This window comes from Styela clava, chromosome 9 (genome assembly GCF_964204865.1).
Source record: "Styela clava chromosome 9, kaStyClav1.hap1.2, whole genome shotgun sequence".
Lineage (NCBI taxonomy): Eukaryota > Metazoa > Chordata > Ascidiacea > Stolidobranchia > Styelidae > Styela > Styela clava.
The window spans coordinates 1816737-1837673 of NC_135258.1; the positions used below are offsets into that span (position 1 = coordinate 1816737).

Genomic DNA, 20937 nt, shown 5'->3' on the forward strand with positions numbered 1-20937 from the left:
TTTCCCGTGGAGAAATTCCCCCGATTGGGAAACGTTGTTTTTCTTGACGAGTCAATCACCGGGCTATGCTTCTGTAAGTCATAGGTCGGCAACCTTTTGCCATATGGCATCCTTTCAATCAAACTCAAACATATTCGGAGCTGCAACATCTACTCTAATGTCATGGGCTATTAAAACTCCAAGAAAACCAATTATGATGAATTTATTAATAATTTGGTTCTTACTAAGAAGAAGCTAAATAAAATATGGAGATGCAATAGTTCGGTCTATGACAATATGAAAATAACTTGTAAAATGAAAAAGTGTGTTTTGACGGACTTTAATCAATTCAAATGCGACCCATTTTGACCGCTCGAGATTCATACTTTGGGAACCCCTGTGACGTCTAATTAGTGAGGAGTATTTGGCTTTATTCCCTCCCCTTCCGTTGAATGCTCACTGCTTCTAAAAAAACTGCTGTAACCACTTTGATTCACGGGAGCCAGAACCTTGATAACAAAGGGTCGCATGCGGCCCGGAGCCGCAGGTTGGCTGATTGCGTATTCAAGTCACTCCATTTAGATGACTCCGGCCTTTGATAAGTCGATGGTCAAGTTATTTTTCGGTTATCGTTTTTCACACTGTGGGTCGAGGTAATCGGATCATTTCCATATTAGCGAAAATGATGAGTCGAACAAACTTTACCACAATAAGTGTGGTGACTAGGTGACAACACTGTTTGGAGAACATGTAGGCCTACACTAATTGTATGTAGGCTTGTCCTGGGCATGAATGAACCGGGCTGGATTTCAAGAGCGTCTCTTCTGATCCACAGAAAAATTTTAAAAATGAGACTAATCGGGTATGTGTCTCACAAGTGTTGTTTTCAGTAGCTCAGATATTTTTTTTTGTTTCAAGTTTTATGCTCGCTTTATTCAATTTTTTCATGAAATTCTACAGCCAAATAATCTGATATTTTATCAGAGGACATCAGCTTAAAAATAGCTTCCAATGCAGCCAGATTTCTCACGATCATAACATTTCCGAGACTGTTTTTCGTTCACTCAAACATAGATAACACAGTATTTTATTTATTACAATATATTCCAGGGAGGTTATACACGAATACATAGAAATACGCAAAATATAAAATGAAACTGAAGTGTCTTTGAAAAGTAAGAATAGAGCAAATAAATATGTTTCTGCGGCAACTGAAGTTTCATATGCCGAATTTTTACGAGTTATACGGCGCACCGCAAATAAATTGCTTAGATTGGGGACTTATCCATACACAAGGAGCAAGGACTGTAAGGCGCAGCCCGCAGTAGTTTTGCGCGCGGGCAATAAAGCACTACTTGATTCACACATTAAACGGGTCTGGATCGATTTTTGAGAAAAGGGATCTAAACTGCGCCTTGTGGTTTGTAAGATACGAAATGTATGCTTATTTGTAGTCAGGCCAATTTGACAGTAAGGCCACTTTTACAGTCAGGCCACTTTTACAGACATTTGGGCTAGTAGGCAAGCGATGGTTCGAGAGAGTGGAGAATACTTCGATGAGAGAGAGCGATGCTCAAATATATGGACACGAAAACAAAACGAAATACTTTTTGTACCGTATCTACTGGTATCAATTAATCCCCGATTTGTTGCCAGCCTCTCCAAGGCGTTGGCAAAATAAGGCGAAATTCAATTTTCATAGTATCGTAGCAGTGGATAGAAAAACCATTCGCCGAATTTAAAAATATGGAACATTAAATAAATACCGTTTGACTTAATCAGAGTGTCGTCAGAGACAAAATGAGCTCGTGTTATTGCGCCATAATGATAGAAAACACAAAGAAATATAGATTGTTAACTGTCAAAATCACACCGGCATAGGTATTATCTATTCAATTCCTATGATATCTCCGTCATGTGAAAATCGAATAATCTGTCGAAGTGTAATCCATACCGGTCAATGGATAATTCGACTTTTTTGGTAAGATTTTACTGAAACTTACAGCACAATATGGTTATGTTTTTCAAATAAAAAATATAATATATCAGATAGGATTTACAAATTTATCCCGGGGGAAACGAAAGCCGATAATATGGCTTAATCATATGGCGAACCCCGGCCTCTCGGGTATGGGATTAGTCAGCCAGTTATTTGATTTCAGATGCGTGGACTTGATGATGGTTGATATAATCAAGTCGAACCAGTTAATTTAAATTTAGACTAAAGTATCTTACTTGGGGGATTGAAGAAAGGCGCTACCGTTGCTATTGGTCGGCGTTTAACGACAGAAGAAACCTTTCTCTCGACAACAACAGCTAAAATATACATTTTTACCACTGGCTTTATTAGTTATATATATATGCATTAATAAGCTACTCGGGGCAAGTAGTATGCGACATATCACTAATAAGATAACATATAATTCAAACAAAGTCTACAAGGGTTTGTCTGTGAGAGCTGGTACTGCCCAGTGTCGTCTCTATTGCTCACTTAGGAATGAGCGACTCTGACTTTTCGTCTTCCGTGTCTTCTTCTACGACACCAGAGAAAGCGTCGTTGGTGCGGTTACCTGACAAGTCTTGATAATCTGTCGGACCTGGAAACGTTAGATAGGTGTTCGGATATGATTATTTACAAGTGGCGGAATTCACGGTGCACTCATGAACCCATTTATAGGATTTCGTACCAATCAGCGAACCCGTTTTAATTAAAAAACGGGGTGTGCAACATTTTTCGTCAGTGGCTACACAGAAATTCAGCTAATCTGTGCGGGAAAGAATGCGACTATTGCTTAGCCCACTGGTTCTCAACCAGTGGGCACTGGCCCATTCGTGGGCCACAAGAGGATTTTGAGGTGGGCCAAAGACCAATTCTAAATTGCTAGAGTTGTTGACTGAAAAAATTGATTCGTTAACAAGATCAACTTCAAGCGTCTTGGAAAAACCAAGATATCCATTCGCAAAACATGCCTCGCTGTTGAAACGCAACAAACACATTCTATGGTCAGATGGCAGTAGACAAGGACGTTTTCCCCTGGCGTAAAAAACTTAGTGGGCCACAGAACTTTTGTGCAACAAGAAATGGGCCACGAATGCAAAAAGGTTGAGAACCACTGGGCCTTAGCCTCACTGAAATAAATGCGCCGGGCAAAGCGGAAAGATTTAATGCAGCGACAAGCACAAAAGCACTTTTTAAACATAAACTGTCATATTCGGATTTTAGGCGGATTATGATGTCGAAGTGTTGACAACAAAAGTCGCACTGAATGGCCTGGCCTGGCAGTCGATTTGTGGTTCACAAGAAAAGCCGACAAGGCGGCTTAAGCATACGACGAACCACGGCCTCTCGTCCGGTTACCGGTTTATATCGGGTATTGGAATAGTTAGCTATGTGTTTCAGGTGCAATGATTTGGTGGAGGAAGCCATGACTGACCAGCGTTACGTGAACCACGCTATGGCGGCGAGGATTCCAGTAATCTTCTCACACATAACTGTGAATTATGGAAAAATTCTCCCTAACCTTGCTATCGCAAAATTTTGGATGCTTATTTTGCGAATGCTTTGCAGAGTTAGCACATACAAACTGATTCACATCATCAAAACCATCCGTTTTATTGAAATATACAACCACGTGCCACTTACCTACTAATAACAAATTCGGCCTTGTCCATCGCAGCTTTTGTGGGACTAATTTTTGATTATTGCAATTGAACTAAAGTTCATCGGAAGATATATTGACTATCATTTACAACAAATATTTTGAAACTCACAAATCCACGGAAACGGAACAATGTTTACACACATTTTTGAATATCTGTCTGAGCGAACGAAGAGATGGAGCGTTGCAAAACATACAATTGTTACGTGGCCATTGATTTTCTTATGATTGGTCATTGTTACGTAAATAAACAAGAAAATCGATGCGCGGGGAAACATTCACAACTTCCCGAGAGAAAATCGGGCGTTATCCTAATATTGACCCGCCCCACATTCTCTGTTTTCTTTATCAACTTCGATACCACCATTACCAAGGGAAGCGTAACTTAACCGGTTAACAGTTGAATGGACTTCGATCTCACGCAGGGCGATCAGAGTTGTGTTGACACTCGCTTAGCACGATGCGACATACTGCTGAGATAAACAGGAGAATACTTTCGCTTCCATTTATATTTCTGCTCCGCATTCGAACTTCTTGTAATGATCAACCATTCCCAAATTTGATTGTTACTGATGTCACAGCTCATTTGATACTACCAATTATGACGTAAACAGAGGTTGGTAGACTTTTTAGATCTGTGACACTATCGTTGCATAAGTCAACCGGGTGGATTTTCATACTTTTCTATGCCGCACGGATTGGCTATCGGTTTTATTACATTTAAAACATAACAGGGTGTTGTATATATCTAATTCTGAAATCCGAGTTTTTACAATTTTTGAACATGGATTTCATTTTCTTCTGAAATGATGCAAAGTAGATATTATAAAATAACCATAATGCATTAATAATTTCAATTTACGCAATAGCGTATCTAGGGTATGTGCGCCGTTGGACAGGGGCGAAAAGAGTGAACATTTTTAATCGTGAAATGTTTTAAAGAACTGATTTCAAATTATAAATAAATGAAACTTGTAATTTTACTTAATAATAACGAACAAGGATCTCATTCCAACAATAACCCATAAAAATTGTCAAGTATCGACCATCACGACTGGTGGAGGCAGACGATGTTAGTTAGCCAAAGTTTCAGATTTTTTACATTTTAAACAGTACTCAAGAGTGCATTTTGGATTTGGTGCCGAACGCTGCCTTCACAACTTTAAATTTCTTATCTGTGAAAGCTTCCCGAATGCTTGGTGTGAATTTAGGAGCAGCGGGACATCACATCGTACCTAAAATCCAGGTTCGTTCATAACATGAAATGGTTTTCGGCGGCTGACGCATCGTGCTAAGCGTAAGAAATACGCTTGCCACCCTACCTCTGATTACCCTGCTTGGATTCGCATATGTCGGGGGCAATGTTCCCTCTAATTTTTGTAGTATGTGTGCGCAGAAATTTCGGTGTGTGCGCACTTTTTTGGAAATGACTAATATTTGTGCAACAACCAACGAAGAAATTTTGGCGTTTAAACCGGGTAATAAGTGGGCTTATTAAGAAAATTTTGGTTATTCAATAGGTTTTTCTATAGATTGTAAATGCTTTAGTGAAGGCTATATGTTATCAGTAGATAACAATGAACATACATGGAAAATAATAAATGAAATTGATTGTAGCAGATGGTTTCATTTGAATTCAAATAAAGGATGAAAAAAGAACATTGTTACATCGAAATACGTGTGTGCGCTGTAAATCTAAGCGTGTGCGCCGCCTCTGAAAGCTGTGTGCGCGCGCACACCTTAGAGGGAACACTGGTCGGGGGATGAGTATGTGCGCGGGGATTGCTGAACTCCTCGCCGCCGTTGGGTGGTTTATGTACCACTGATTGATCACGGCTTCCTCACTCATCTGAAACAAATATCTGACAGAGTAATCAATTACCCAGAAGGGACTGGTCACCGGACGAGTGGCCGTGGTTCGTCATATTACTAAACAGTTTTATCGGCTTTCCTATTCCCGGATAAAAACATAAATCTCTAAAAAGATCTCAAAACCCGGGCACGGCATTTGGCTCATCGTGCTAAGTGTTAGGAATACGCTCGCCACCGCACCCCTAATTACTCTGCGTGGAATCGCAGGTTCGAATCCCATGCGGGGATGGTTATGTACGAGAGGATTGCTAGACTCCTCGCCGCCGTTGGGTGGTTCACGTAACCGCTGGTCGGTTACGGCTTTCCCCACCATCAAGTCCATGCTTCGGAAAAACAAATACCTAACTAATCCCATACCCGACATGGAATGGTAACCGGACGAGAGGCCGTCGTTTGCCATATGGATAAGCCGTCAAATCGGGTTTCCTCTCCCCCGGGATAAATATGTAAATCTTATCCTTATTTCGAGTTCAGGTAAACCTCAAGCGGACACCCTTATTGCAACATCGCTGGATTGCAGCTCTTCGTTGCTACGCGTGTATGTGCGGGGTAAATTTTATTTTAGAAATTTGCAAATCGGTGAATGAGAGAATCAAGCTTGAGAAACCTCATTTAAACATATCATGCAATAACACACGACACCAATGTTAGGTGAAAATCATTCCTTACTAAACAAAAACATCAATAAACAATTATTCCCACAGCGATACATGAAAGGGAGGTCAGTCAGTCTGTGGTCTGTATATACAAATTCACAACATAAAGAAATTGCATAAGACGCCAAGGCGGCAAAAAAAAAAATTGTAATGGTGAACGACATTTTATAATCAATACATTGGAAAAATTATTTTATCTGGGAAATGTTCTCTCTGTGCAAGGCTGTGTTAGCACCCAAATGATAAATACTGTTTTGGGGGAGAACACAGAGATTTCTAAATAAAATCAAATACAATAAAATGATTTATTTTAAATTTTAGAGTGGATTCGTACAAACGCCACCGGAAGATGGTATTTTTGAAACAACTGGAACCATTACTGTTTCGGTGTGGCTAAAGAGATGTACAAAATGAATCTATTATATTCAAAATTATCTGTTTAAAAGTAGATCTTGGCATTTCGAAGGTGGCCTGTAACTTCGCTCAGCGAAGAGTCTCCTTTGCTTTGGAGCAAGTGCCCATGATCTTGCTTTGAGCAAATTTTCTTACAGAAAAAAATAGCCCTTTCTACAGAAGTGACCACCATAAATTTGCTCAGAGATGAATCTCCAGTATTTCTGAGTTAGTGCATATGAGACACTGATCTTTAGCAATTCTTTTAAATAAGTACCCCCCCCCCGCGATCAGACATGGGTAGAGTCGACTTGCTACAGACGCTTTGACTTGGTTCCACGACTTAGTTTTGGAACTGTACTTGGACAATTTTTCTAGAGCAGCAGTCCCCAACCGAAGGGGGCGGTTAGAGGGGCCACAATATTGGCCGCAGAAATGATATCACATTCATCATTCCAAAAAAACTCCGTTCTTCGTAATTTCATTGCTTTATAAAGTGATTTCACTGGGTGTTTTCACTTGATTGAGCATAAATTGTTTGAACATATTTGGATTTGAAATCTGTCAATAGTAATACCTCACCAAATAGTACTTGGATGATGAACAGGGGGGGGGGGGGGGGGGGGGGGCATGAGTGCTAAACACCAACGTTAGGAGGCCACACACCATAAAAGGTTAGGGAACCAATGTTCAAGAGGTTTCACTGTTCAAGAGTCATATCCTCAAAGGGAATCTGAGCCTAGTAGACTTCCAGACTTCTAATAATAGTTTTTGAAGTCAAAAAAAGTTTCGAATCTGAAGATCTGGGTCATTTTTAAAAGGATATGGCCATGTATTGGTAATTAAGGAATTATTCAATTAATTATATGACTAAGATTTAATGGAAAATGATATATGAACAATCGAACGACTTATCGAACGATGTATCGTTTAAATCAACACAAATTTTTGCTCTACAATGAAAATCATTATATACAAGTCACATGGAAGGCATGATTTAATACTTCACAAGCACATATGGTAGGTACACAGTTAAACAACACAATAATAAGACTGCATTTGGTGAATGAAATAATTCTCAAAAAAGCAAAAACATTTTTTTCTTATAAATCCTAATAAGTCTCTCTCAGACCAAAGGCTGATTCTTATTATCAGACATTGGTTGTCTGTTATCAATATACGCCGGTTGGCTGGGTTGTAACGGATTCCTGAATTCAGCTGAGGAGCCACTATCATCTCCGATATGTTCGTACGACGGTGCATGCGGACCTGGGTGCAACATTAAACATGCTTTACAACGGAATAATAAGACAAAAAAATTGGAAATGAAATACATGGAAGGTGAACCACTGACTCTGGAGTCACGAAGTGATCTCTCGCCATATTATTAGTCCATGTCGGGTATGGAATTAGTTAGCGAGTTATTCATTTCTGTTTCATAGACTTGATAGTGAGAAAGTCGTAACTGACCAGACTCCCAGAGATTGTGTGAACTACCTTTACGATGGTGTGGAGTCCAGCGATATGACTTTGGGGTCTTGAATATGTAAAGCGCAATCCGTGTTGGCAAAGTGTTCCTAAATTTTAGCATGTTGTGCCAACAATGTAATCGCAATCTAAAAAACGCGCCAAATGAAAGTTTCTAAAAGAACTCAAGCACAACTTGTGACACAAAAAAAGCCATGACTCAAGTCAAAAGTCGAAGTTAAATTTGTTTGGGTGTTTCACTCACATTACGAAACACAGCAACATCATAATACATCGACTATTTTCACAACATAAACAACACCAGAGCACATCGAACATTTTACAAAAACCTACCGAAATTAATGTTGTACTCCCCTCCTCTGTCTCTATACATCTGGTAAAGCAGGACAGATGAGAAAGGTTTCAGGATCAGGTTTATAATGCACATCGCTGAAAAATAAAGAAGCACCGTCAAGAAATTACATTTCTATCAATTTTATCAGTTTTAAATCTTTTTTATACAAAGTGTGATAACCTAGTGGTTAATTCGTTAACCTAACAATGATAGAATTGTAGGTGAAATTCCAGGCCCACCATCTCACCAAGGGTGTAATGAATTGGGCAGGCAATACTGAACAGGAGACATTTGGCCCTTTTGAAAAAAAGGCAGCCTAGGCTGTCAATGCCTAGTTCAGAGTGGAAGAAAATATTAATAATAAATAGTAATATAAAAATGTTTGCTCAAAGCAAGGTCCTAAGTCCTTGACTAAATTTGTGATAAACATTGCTACAAAATTGAGAAACTTCATGAATAATCCTGGGGGGAAGGGAAGGAATTAGGACGGCTTAATCATATGGCGAACCACGGCCTCTCGGCCGGTTACCAGTCCATGTCAGATATGGGGTTAGTTAGCCAGTTATTCAGTTTTCATGTATAGACTTGTAGGCGGAAGAATCCGGGGCCAACCAGCGGTTACGTGAACCATCCCACGACATTGAGGAGTCCAGCAATCTTCTCGCACATAATTTCGCCCACATGATTCAAACCTTTGAACTCACACAGGGTAATCAGAGGTGCGGTAGCGAGCGTATTCCTAACGCTTAACACAATGCGCCAAACTGCCGAGCCAACATGTGTAAAGGTGGTATGACCGACCCCTTACCTATTAGTAACTGCCTGTAAACAGCTTTGTTCAGTGTAAAAGTACAATAAACCGCATAAAAAAATGTTAGCTCCTTGTGCTTGCACAGCGAAAACATTTGAAAAAAAAAACAGCATTACCTGCACTAAATTTATAGACACCAGTGCCTCTTCCATCGAAATATACAGCGAGTATGACAATGTCAACAACAATTGAGAAGAGCTGCATCATGATGAACTGAAAATAATCGAAAATGAATTTTTAATCAGGTCTGCGGAGTCAGGTGTTTGGCAAGTTTTCATTATTATCGGAGAAAAAGTTGTTTTCCTTTTCATAACTCCCATGAGCTCAGAGTTTCATACTTTTTATTGGCGTTAATCAAAATCTTTTAAAAAAACTTGTAGACCATCAAGTTGATTAAGCATTTTTGACAGATAATTTAGGGCCCATTCCCACCAGCCTACTTATGACATGCCCGATGCTTGGTTCACTTTGCACATGTTAGCTCTTAGGGCATTGTAACGTCACTAGCCCTGCTTCGTTAGCTGCACAATTTTTCCTTGGCCGCATTTGGCCAGTGGGTCGCAGGTTGCACTCTTCTGGGATGGCAATTTTAGTACTTCCAAAATATGGATAATAGAGCGTTTTTCGGGAGTGAACAATAAGTAGAAAATTGCGTAAAAAGTAATCATCATGCCAGCATACCGACCACAAATTTTTATCATATACTCACCATAAACAATGCATCAACAGATTGTCTATCAGCGATTGCCCAAATCCCGATTGCAAGAGCAGTGATATTGCACCAGCCATATGCAGAGGTTCCGAAGCCTACTAAAGCCCTGGTGATAAAAAACATATGGAAGGAATTATTGTAAGGTAATATAAAGCCCAGGAGCATAACCAGAAATTGTGTTCAGGGGTGGGGTGCAAAATTATTAATTACCAAGTTAGACTAAGACCATATGGAAATAGCAGGTTGGTTTTCAAAAAACGAAAAACGAAAAATTGCTTTGTATGATACGGACGAATATTTTTTTTTACATTTCAAAAGGGAGGAGGGGGGGGGGTCGAACGGTCATTATCTGCGATGGCAAGCTAAGTTTTCCAAAGACAAAATGAGTGAGTGCCAGTAACTTTGCTCAGACATAGGCTTTGATCAGATATATGAGTCTGAATATGAGTGGCACTTTTAAGACTAACAATCTTCTTAAATATGACTACATAGCGTCTTATCAATAGCTAATTCAGGATTTCCTGCCACCTTGCTTCGAAATTTTTTTTTTTAGAAATGTACTTCTGAAATATTAGGCCATACGGATATGACACATACATGAACCGTAACAATATTTTAATTATTTATTACAAATCACTATAAATGACGTAACTGGTCTGATCAATTACTCAATTATTTGCCAGTTCAAATTGCTGTTGTGCTCAGCAAAGAATGACTAATCTTTCAAACTGCTGGGGCAATTGTGTTCAAACCTACAGTGATTAAGGAAGGGGTACTTCGTAAAAGATAATTACTATATTTTTACAAATTCTTTTTGGACCCAAAGCAGCCATTTTGGTGATTTTGGAAATCGTTTGTAATTTTTGCAAAACTAATTTTTAAAATTACCATATGCTGTGATAATGAATATCTACTACTATTACTTCGAATAGTCCCAAAATCGCTTTTCCTTCAACTAGGAAATGGGCATAAAAATATGTATATATAAGTATAAATGATATTATCTTAAAACTTGAGCCGCAAAAATAATGACGTACCTTAACTAGCAATGATCAATTACTTAATACGTCGTGAAGCAAAGGAAGTTAACTCAGACGTGATGTCATTCCTCAATGGTATATAATGCGAGTTAATAAATCTACAGATTAGATCATGTCCAAGACTCATGCCAGTGTAAAGGTTCAATTGTTGATAACTCAATTTGGAATCATTCTTTTGACCCATTGGTTCCGGTACTCCCGTAGTATGTGTACCAGGTCAGAGTTAGGCCATAATTTTATTCTGATTTTTTATGTTTATGAAGGTAAATAAAATTCCAGGCACTTCCAGTTTGACTACCCTTTCCCTCACCAGAAAAACTGTGTGTGAACTTTTTTCTTGTGCTTTTGTAATATATATGATAAGATTAGATCATGTCCAAGACGCATGTTTATAAAGGTACAAAGCTTGAACTTTAAAAATAAACTTCCGGGTGCTTTAAGATTTTGATTATACATTAAAGTTTTGTAACTTTGGATGACAACTGTCATTTCCAATTTGACTTTTTTCCCCTCTCCGGTAAAACTGTGTGTTGTGAACTTTTTATGTTCATGAAGATACAAAGCTTGATCTAATTTGGTTTGATAGTCTTTCGCAACTACTCGTCAATTGCGAAACATTGTGTGTTTATGATTTATTTTTTTAAATTCATTATTATTACTATTTGATGACAATATTTCTTGCATGACGAAATAAAATATCTCAATCTTGGAATTCAAAAATACAATCCCAGGCTGTTTAAGTTTTGATTACACATTCAATTTTGAAATGTTGGGTGTCACTGCCAGCTTCCCCTTCCTTCCCCTGTAACTGTGTTCACTTTTTTCTCGTACTGTTGTATTGTATATGACAATTTAACTGAAGCTTAAACATAACTACCAGTATATTCAAAAAATGTTTCACCATTGATAGCATTTATATTAATTTTCGAACTCTTAAGTAGGGCCGTTCAAAGCAACGGTTGGCTTTCATCAATTTTTTTAAAAATGGGGGAAAAGTAATTGTTTTGTATTTTTTATATCAAAAGACACTGGAATTTTATTGGACTGCATTTCATTTAACTAAAAAAATTAAAATTTCACCCAGGTTTTTGATAATTCACACAAAGTGGTCTGAAGTGTAGAAATTTTGATAAGGTAGACATGTTTTGTGATAAATCGTAACACGAAAAGTTTGTCTGGTACAGTGGCAAGCATATATCTAACGATGGATGCACCATACCACCGAGCCAATACAATTCAACAAATACTCACCAAACGACGAGGATCCAGTGTATGAGAACAATCAGCTGAAAAATAGATATAGAGAAGTCATTTTTACTCTCAAGGTCAAAAAGGTCAAGTCAAGGTCAATTTTACTCTCAAGGTCAAAAAAGTTTAAGTCAAGGTCAAGTCAAAGCTAATTTGACTCTCAAGGTCAAAAAAGTATAGTCAAGGTCAAGCCAAAGTTAATATGATTATCTGTACCTGACCACATACCATATATCCTCGCATATAAACCGAGTTTGGAACTAAAAATAAAAGTTCATGTTCACACACAATGAGAAACATTTCATGTTTGATCAATAAATCACTCAGAAAAATAAAGTCATATGTCAGAATTGCATTTCAAAAATATGGCTTGTATAAAAAAAACTGAGCGATGGTGGCGATTCAACATTTTCGTTTAAACTGATTCGAATAATTCACTCTTCGATTCAGTCAAAATATTTGGTTCGATATGCCCATGATGGACATATAGCGCCTTCTTCAAAGTAAAAATTAAGAAAAAAATAAAAATAATCTTACCTTTATCGATATAGAAGGCATGACTCCAAGTAGCATCCCATAAAAAGGCATTTACAGAGAGAAATAAATTTCCAGTATTAAAGTCTAGAATTTATAGTCTAGAATTCTGTGTTAGAAAAAATATTTTCAGTTAAAAATTGAAAATTAGATCAAGCACACAAAATTTGGGCAGCATAATATGGAAGCAGGATGTGGAGTTGCATTTTAACATGTTTCTACTGGCGAGAGAGAGACTTATTGTTCGTCAACTATAATACAAGCATTACAACAATAAAAATATACAGACTTATTCCCCCTATACGCATTGTTACGAATTACGAATAAGATTCCCAATAATGTATGTAAACGATGTAAAAAAGGCTGATTGAGATTAGAGTCTGTGCGATATTTTCAAACTTCCCAGCACAGAAGAGGAAATTTTGAATTTTCCAAAGTCAGAGTTTCAGACTTTACATGATGATAATATAAGTCAAAATCTTCTACAGAAACTATAAAAATATTGAGGTGACTAACAGACTAATATAGTAGGTAGGGTTGCAAAGGCCGAACATTTTGTTATCAAAATTTCAATATTCTCAAGAGTTTGGGTCAAAAATTTTTCAACTCTGAGACAATTGCATATTGTACATCCACATCCTGATAAGACTTTTAGAACCTTACAATATTTCAAAAAAAATGATATTGAAAATTTATCTGGTCTTATAGTGTGACTGGTAAAATTAAAAATGATTTTATCCCAATAAATGCGATAGATCTGATCGACAATTTTTGAACAAAAACTTATTGAGTGTTAATAAATAACATGCATAAAAAATAATAGGCAAGTTAGTGAATTATAATAATATATGCATCGGTACTAGCAAACGCGGCTGAAACAAAAATAAGCCCATCTATGATAACATATGAAATGATATGTTTTTGGTTTTTAAGACAAGGCTGATGGATGTAGCCCTCAAAAGTGGACCCATCTATGGTGCTGATGGGTTACAGCTCCGTCCGCCATCAAAAGTAAGTGAAGACACTTAGTAGATTACACTTACTTATAGTCTTTGCCGAAAAATAAAGACCACTGTTGTAGCTGTTGGACCAGAAATCAATGCTTTTTACTGATTTTAAAAGTTGGGGCTGTACTGTTAAATTCCCCAAGAGCTTTGAATTTTTTTGTCTTTTTGGTGTTAAGATCAGAATTTTTGAATTCTCGTTTGAGAAAATTTTGGTCAAAATTTGTTATGTAGGAGTTGGAACAGAGTTAAATTTGTTGAACTTGAATGAAATTTTAAACCTTTTTCCCCAGCTAGTTTCCCAAAGTTGGGATTGCGATGGAACGTTTACCTAGCTCTGCAAATCTGAATACTGGCATTGTAAAGAAATAATACATAATACAGGAACCTCTAGTTGACATAGGTAATTATAACATGGCTTCAATAACATATTTAAACACAAATTTAAATGAATCTCACTGCAAAAAAACACAAGAAAAGCTAAGTTATCTACGATATATGTGCTCGAATGAATCCAGAAAAGTGGTTCTCAAACTTAGATTTGATTTTTCCTGCCTTATTTTGGATATTTACATTTTTTTACGGTAATTATTTATGTTTCATCCACGGATTTACATTGTGTTTTCTGACTAAAACATACATTCACCTTACTACCTGTTATTTGTAGCTTATTATTAGCTAGGTATTTTTGACGTGAGACTTGACAAATTTTATAAAAGGGAGCGTGGCTTAAAAAGTTTAAGAAACACTGATCTATAAGGATGTCCTAGAAATTTTCAAAATTTATAAGCAAGTTTTTTCAAAGTAATGAGTAATACAAAAGCAGGCAACCACATCCACTTTCAAAATCAATATTAAAATAATTATAATGGAAACAAAAGGATGGTACACCAAAGGGAGTATGGACATTACTGGTGAATGCCTCGGAACAATAAGCAGCAGAATAAGCAAACATGACATTATAATACAAAATGTGATTTTATAATACTCATAAAATATACAATTCTAAGACCCAAAAAATGTTTCGAAAATTGTCAGAATATAAAAATGGTAACATTTTTTGGCTCACCCTGTATATAGACTGAATATATATATGTAGCACTTGAATTAGGTAACAATGCACACGGAAATAAATTCAAATTCACAAAAATACATATACCGGTAATATAGATATAGAATTTGAAATACAAAATTATCCAATATACATCTCACAAAACTAAAAATTATATTTTGAGACATTATAAGCAGACTATAATACCATAGGTAAACATGGAACTATTAGTCAGCAATTTTTGAGCCATTTACTGACTGAGTCAGCAGATACTGACTTGTACATAGCCTAAGTGAAACTATCAAAAAACTTCATTAAAAATTTACCTAAATTTTTGTTCAAGTAGATGTATTTGGTGATTTTTATCAATTTGAGGCAAAATCCATGCGCATAAAATAAAAACAACAAACAGGTATAACAAAAAATTAATTTTTTCTCCACTTTAAATATTTTGGAAGCAAGCACCCCTTACTATTAACTTGATAATTATAATATATATAAAAGTGCAAATTGGAATTGATAGCGAAAAATTTAGCCCAATTTTTGCCAACTAATATTTACGAACATATATTAATCCAATAAATAGATTCAATGCAAACTAAGATTGCAAGAGACCTGTCCTGAAATCAGTAACACATTGAAAACACACTTTGTTCTAAGTAAACTAAAATTAAATACTAATTGTTCTTAATTAAATACTAATTCTTCTAAGTTCTAACCAGTAACACAATAAAAATATATTCCGAATCTAAGCAAAAACAATTATTTTGCAACAAAATTATAAAAACATAGGTAAAACTATGGCTTATTAGCAAAGCACAAGAATATAATAAACATGAAAGGCTATTTCTTTTAAGATATACAGTCCAGGTAAATATATATATATATATTTAAAATATATATTTCAATGTCCAATGACTACTCATTAGAAAAAATAATATTTCTATGATAACACCCTCACAGTAATTAAGAACTATCAAACCAGTTAAATAAATATCTATTTAGTAGAAAAAAAATTGTTTTTCATAACAACGCCCCCAAAGTTTCGAAGACCTCATAATTCTTAACAAGAAATACTAGAAATAAACCAGTTGACGGAAAAATATCTTGAAAAAGAGAGCAGTTTATGTTGACATTAGGTAATAGAATACTAGCTCACATAGGGCTAAATAAAAATACACAATAATAGTGTGTCCTCTGAATGCCACTGACCTAAGTTTTCGGGGGACAGCAGAAAAATATAATAGCTTCAAATGTGAAACCCCCTCACAATACTAATCAAAAACTAACTGCAAAAATAATTTTTAAGAAGAATACGGTTTATGTTGACATTAGCTAATACTGCATACAAGCCATACATGGATAAACTAGCAGCAAATTACTAAAACTGCAATTATTTTATGATCAATGGCTCATTAATTCAAGAAAAAAAATTAAAATATTTTGTATTAAATGGGATGATTGCTGTAGAATCTAGCATTATTTAAAATAGAAAGAGTTTATTAAAAAAATGGAATCAAATTATATATCAGAATTCATTCATTTAAAATTATTGTACTCCATGTATTACATTTTGGATTCCGATGATCAATGGCTCTTTAATTGAAAGAAAAACTACTAAACTAATGCATCAATTAAGGATAATGGGCTGAAAATCTGGCAATTTTGAAACATAAAATAAAAAAAAGTTCGTAATCACCCTAAAAACAATCATTCCGCTGGTAATTAAGGGTTTTCTAACAATCTCTGTTACTACACAGATCAAATAAAAGTTGGGGTGGGAGATTGTGAGACCTATTCAACATTGGGCAGCGTGTGGAAAATGCCTGTAAAGAAACTAATAAAATATGACATATAGCAGAAATACTGCTATAAAATATTCATTGTGAATTCGGTGCTCCCGAAGTATGCGAACCAAGATGGCGGACATCGGAACGTAACATGGGTAACAGGTTAGGGTTAGGCGGTAAATTTTTTCCAATTTTCCTTATTTTAGTCCTATTATCAGTGCGAAGACTAGCCAAGAGCCTCCCGTAGTATTTATACCTAAAATTATGGCCTAACCCTAACCTAGTACAAATATTACATTCCGATGTCCGCCATCTTGGTTCGCATACTTCGGGAGCCCCGTGAATTCAAAATTATTACATTATGTTCCCTGCCTCGAATCTGAGCAGTAAAATTATAATATTGCAATGGCTAGCAGCAGAATATGGCTCAATCACCAGAATGTGCATTAACTTTTCAAAATATAAAATTTTTATTATACGATAACTAAATTGGCCTTTTACGTCGATTAAAGCGTTCCATTACTACAGTAGGCCTACTGAATAAGTTCCTGCCTCTCATTTACCGGTAAGTAGTAGTTTCATAATACAAAAAGAGCAGTTCAGAGCTGCATATAAGATAATTTCAATTAGCATGATGGCTGTGGGTATTGCATCGTTAAAACATAATAGAATACTTGTACATTCATTCTTAAAACAGTAAACTAGAATGGAAACATAGAATTAGAAACTGTAAAATGTATGTAAAAATGGCAGCTGATCGTTATTACACCTGACACCAGCGAATACACATTCATACAAGTAAGTTGCTCCAAGAATTTAAATTAAGCAGTGAAAAGCTTGCGTTGTTGTGGGGGTTCGTCAAAACTAAGATTCACAAACACGGCCCAAAAAGTTTGGGAAATCCTGATCTAGAATATGTTCAAAAAATCTTACTGTATATGTACTAAACAAAAAACCTGAATAAACTGCAAGTGGTAGCTACCAGGGTAATTCATGCACAATCAAAAATCCTATTCTTGACAGAGACACACAGTCAAGTAATATAGCTATTTAAATTATATTTACCTATGCTTCATTATTTCAAATTTTTAAAATGTATCGAGCGCAGAATATGACTATCAGTAGGGGTTGCGAAGACTAACTATCAATCCTTTAATGCCTAGTACGTTAGTGGATTCGTATGCATATAATGCAAGAATGCTGTAGCAGGAATGAAAATACCATATTATGGAATTCAAGAGTCTTGCTGCACACTAACACAATGTATCTCTGTAACGTTTCGTCTGACCAAAATCAGACGTCCTCAGACAAGCAGTCTACAAAAACATTGTAAAGTGTGATTTTGATTAGACGACGAAACGTTGCAAAAATACATTTGTGTTAGTTTGCATCAGGACTTTCGAGTTGTATAGAGGGCTATACTTTTGAATAGTTGTTAATACTCTCACCAAATAACCATTATTAAAGATATATAAACTGAATGTACTATTTTACAACAACCGGTTACGACCACAATTATTCAAAAAAATACACAGACTTTACCAATTATCCAAAAAGTCAAATCCAGATTTCTGGAGATCAATCTCTTTATCTTTATGTTTCTCACTCGAAGTTAGCAGAGGAGAATCTTGAGTGGGTTGAGGTTCCGGCATCCAGGTCTCGAGATGAGTATCCTTCTCAATTTGTTTGAGTAAGTCTTCTTCGTCGCCAAACACTTTCTCGTGCGAAATCACTTGGTCAGATGTTATCGATTGTTTTCGGTTAATTTCAGCAGCAATTTCGAGATTGTGTATAGCTCCGTCTAGTGTCAAAGATGATCGCGGGTTGACTTGAACACTTCCACTGCTTGATTTTTTCCGATGGCTTTTCCTTGTTTTTGAGAGATTCACGACAGGTGCTACGTTATCCTGAATTGTCGTAAAGGCGGGTTTTTCGACTCCATGTTTCGGTGATTTCTTTTTCGGCTTTGTTTCAATTTTAGATTCTAATTGTTTATTTTCTTTGGGTCTTGTTGATAGATTTTCTACTTGACTGGCTGGTTTCGGCTGCGGATACAGATCCATAAATTCAGATTCATTATAAGCTTTTGACAGACCACTCGATGGCAGTGTTTCAATTTTTGCTGACATCGTTTCTGTTTTACTTACATCACCATTCTTTTTTGTTGAGTCATCATTCGTTTTTCCTGAATCATGACTTTTGAAAAAATCTCCACCGAAACTTATATCTGGCAAATCTCGAGACGATTTTTTACTTTCATCGACCACTGGGGGGGCATTAATTTCACCGTTTCGTGGCTTTGTTGACAAAAAATCACTCCCCCAATCTAATTTTACCTCCTTTTTATCAAAAATACTGGGATTGTCATAAGATTCTTTTTCCGATCCACTTTTATAGTAACGGTTTGCTCCAGATTCTGTAGACGATTTAGAATTTCCTGACGAAAGTCCCAAATTATCGAAAATGGACCCATTTTTTGATGCAGGCTTTGAATCTTTCGAAGAACGAGACCCAAATAAACTTCCATTTAAACTCCCCAACAATCCGCCGTTAGTTTCAGATTTTTTTGATTTTCCTTTTTTCTTTCTTTTTTTCTGTTTTTTACCGTCAACGGTCGGTATTCGAATGTCCATTTGGCTTTTCGTTTGCAAAGAAAAAGGCGCTGAATGCTCATCCCGCCATTTTGAAGTGACGACATTTTTATCGGTTTCACTTTGCAGCTCCTCCATTTTTTGTCCTGTATCTATTTTTACGGTTGGGTAAACATCTAAATCTTCGATTTCTGGTAACGGATAATTTTTCATAACCTCAGGTGACACCATAGCTTCGTTTATTTTTTCTTCTCTTTCTTCAACGGTGAAGTTTTTCCAAGACTCTCTGAAAACAAGAAAAATTGAATCAAAAATTCGAACATGACCCCTTGACCTAAGCCCCTAGCAGTTGTCGGAGTTCTGAGAAAATAGTGTGCGGAGGTCGGTTCCCCCCTTGAAAAGTGTAAAAAAACGCATTTTTCTGTAAAACCTGGAACTAGCTGATGCAGTCTAACACGTAATTAGAAATTTCAAAACTCCTCAAAATTTTTGGCTTCGCCACTGGTAGCTCCTCATGCATACATGCCACTCATACAGAGCCTTGTTTAGAGGAAATAATATTATCAAAAACATTGGGTTTCGTGTAGGTTCGTACAACAATAACTTCTAGTGGGCGTGGCGTGATAATTTCTGCATATATATGTCATTCCCAAATTCCACTTGACTACATCGTTAAGTGACGCAAGCAATATGGCCCGGCAAAATGTACGAATGGTAGTCCAAAAAACCCAGATGGCAGACGATTAACTGAAGTCTTGTTTCCTCGTCAAAGCGATACCAATATGAGAGAGATCGCTGGCATTAGTTAGTTATTGTCGGCGCAGATGCCATTTCGGGCAATCGAAGCTATACTTTGGCAAGCTATATGACGTAATTGCGGTGTAATTTTGAAATGACATAGTTAGATGGGGTTAGTGGCCAATCGTACAGAGCTCTATTTGGAACAAATAATATCATCAAAAATATTCACCTGTAGTCATCTTCAACTTTCATTATATCTTCGATGATCTTCATTGTCATGCAGTTGATGGAGGAAAAGTAATCTCTGATTTCTTTCTGCTTGGCAGGATCGTCTATCCAAAGAGCCATGGCTCACATTAAAAATACGAAACTACAAAAACTAAACTAAAATACAAAACTGGAAATATATAAAGGAAAATTTAAAGAGTTATCACACAGACATCACATCACAGACAGAAAAGACTTCTGAAGAACAATCAGAATAGAATTGCCTCTGAAGAGTTCAGATTACAACATCATAAACTGAGCCTAGAACAGTTTGTATCTGCAGGAACATCTCCAAAAGATCCAGCACAGAGGTTCTCATTCAGAGAACCGCAGACCACTAAGGGAGTCACAAATGGGTTGGGCCACAATGTTAAAAGTTGACCAGACCTTTCATTTACCTATACTCAGAAAACTCCCACTTTCTTCCTAATTACATTGCTTGATGAGGTTATTTCACAGTGTGTTTTCAAATTGTTTAGCATGAATTGTTGAAACATAATTGGATTTGTAATCTAACAATCAAAATAACATAATAAATACCACTGGAATGATATACAGAGGGCCCATGAGTGCTAAAAGCCTCCAAAAAGGGGCCACAAGACATTAAATGTTGGGTTTTTTAGGTTTAAGCTGTTGATGGGCGCCAGATGCTTCTAGTCACTTCTTTGCTCATGTTTTTTTATTGGCCTTAGCTGCTGCCTTGGTTTCTTTCACATTCCCGGCCTGGGTGACCACAGGGTAACATTTGCTCTGAAGACATGCACAGA

At 36.5% G+C, this 20937-nt stretch overlaps 2 protein-coding genes across 3 annotated transcripts; both read right to left on the reverse strand.

The window, feature by feature from the left end:
- Positions 1-1089: 1089 nt before the first annotated feature.
- On the reverse strand, positions 1090-12887 carry LOC120340132 (type-1 angiotensin II receptor-associated protein-like). Of its 2 annotated transcripts, none has more exons than XM_039408390.2 (6): positions 12730-12887; positions 12196-12230; positions 9902-10010; positions 9309-9405; positions 8381-8476; positions 1090-2576 (listed from the first exon to the last, which is right to left on the reverse strand). In XM_039408390.2, exons 1-6 carry the CDS (start codon positions 12778-12780, stop codon positions 2467-2469), a joined length of 498 nt encoding a protein of 165 aa, XP_039264324.1. In that variant the 5' UTR covers positions 12781-12887; the 3' UTR covers positions 1090-2466. The 2 variants fall into 2 exon arrangements, with proteins under 2 accessions (XP_039264324.1, XP_039264323.1); XM_039408389.2 differs by lacking the exon at positions 1090-2576 and adding an exon at positions 5973-7828.
- Positions 12834-20296, reverse strand: LOC120340130 (uncharacterized). Its single transcript, XM_039408388.2, has 2 exons — positions 20133-20296; positions 12834-19448 (listed from the first exon to the last, which is right to left on the reverse strand). The coding sequence occupies exons 1-2, from the start codon at positions 20249-20251 to the stop codon at positions 18110-18112; spliced, it is 1458 nt and encodes a 485-aa protein (XP_039264322.2). The 5' UTR covers positions 20252-20296; the 3' UTR covers positions 12834-18109.
- Between the last annotated feature and the right edge of the window lie 641 nt (positions 20297-20937).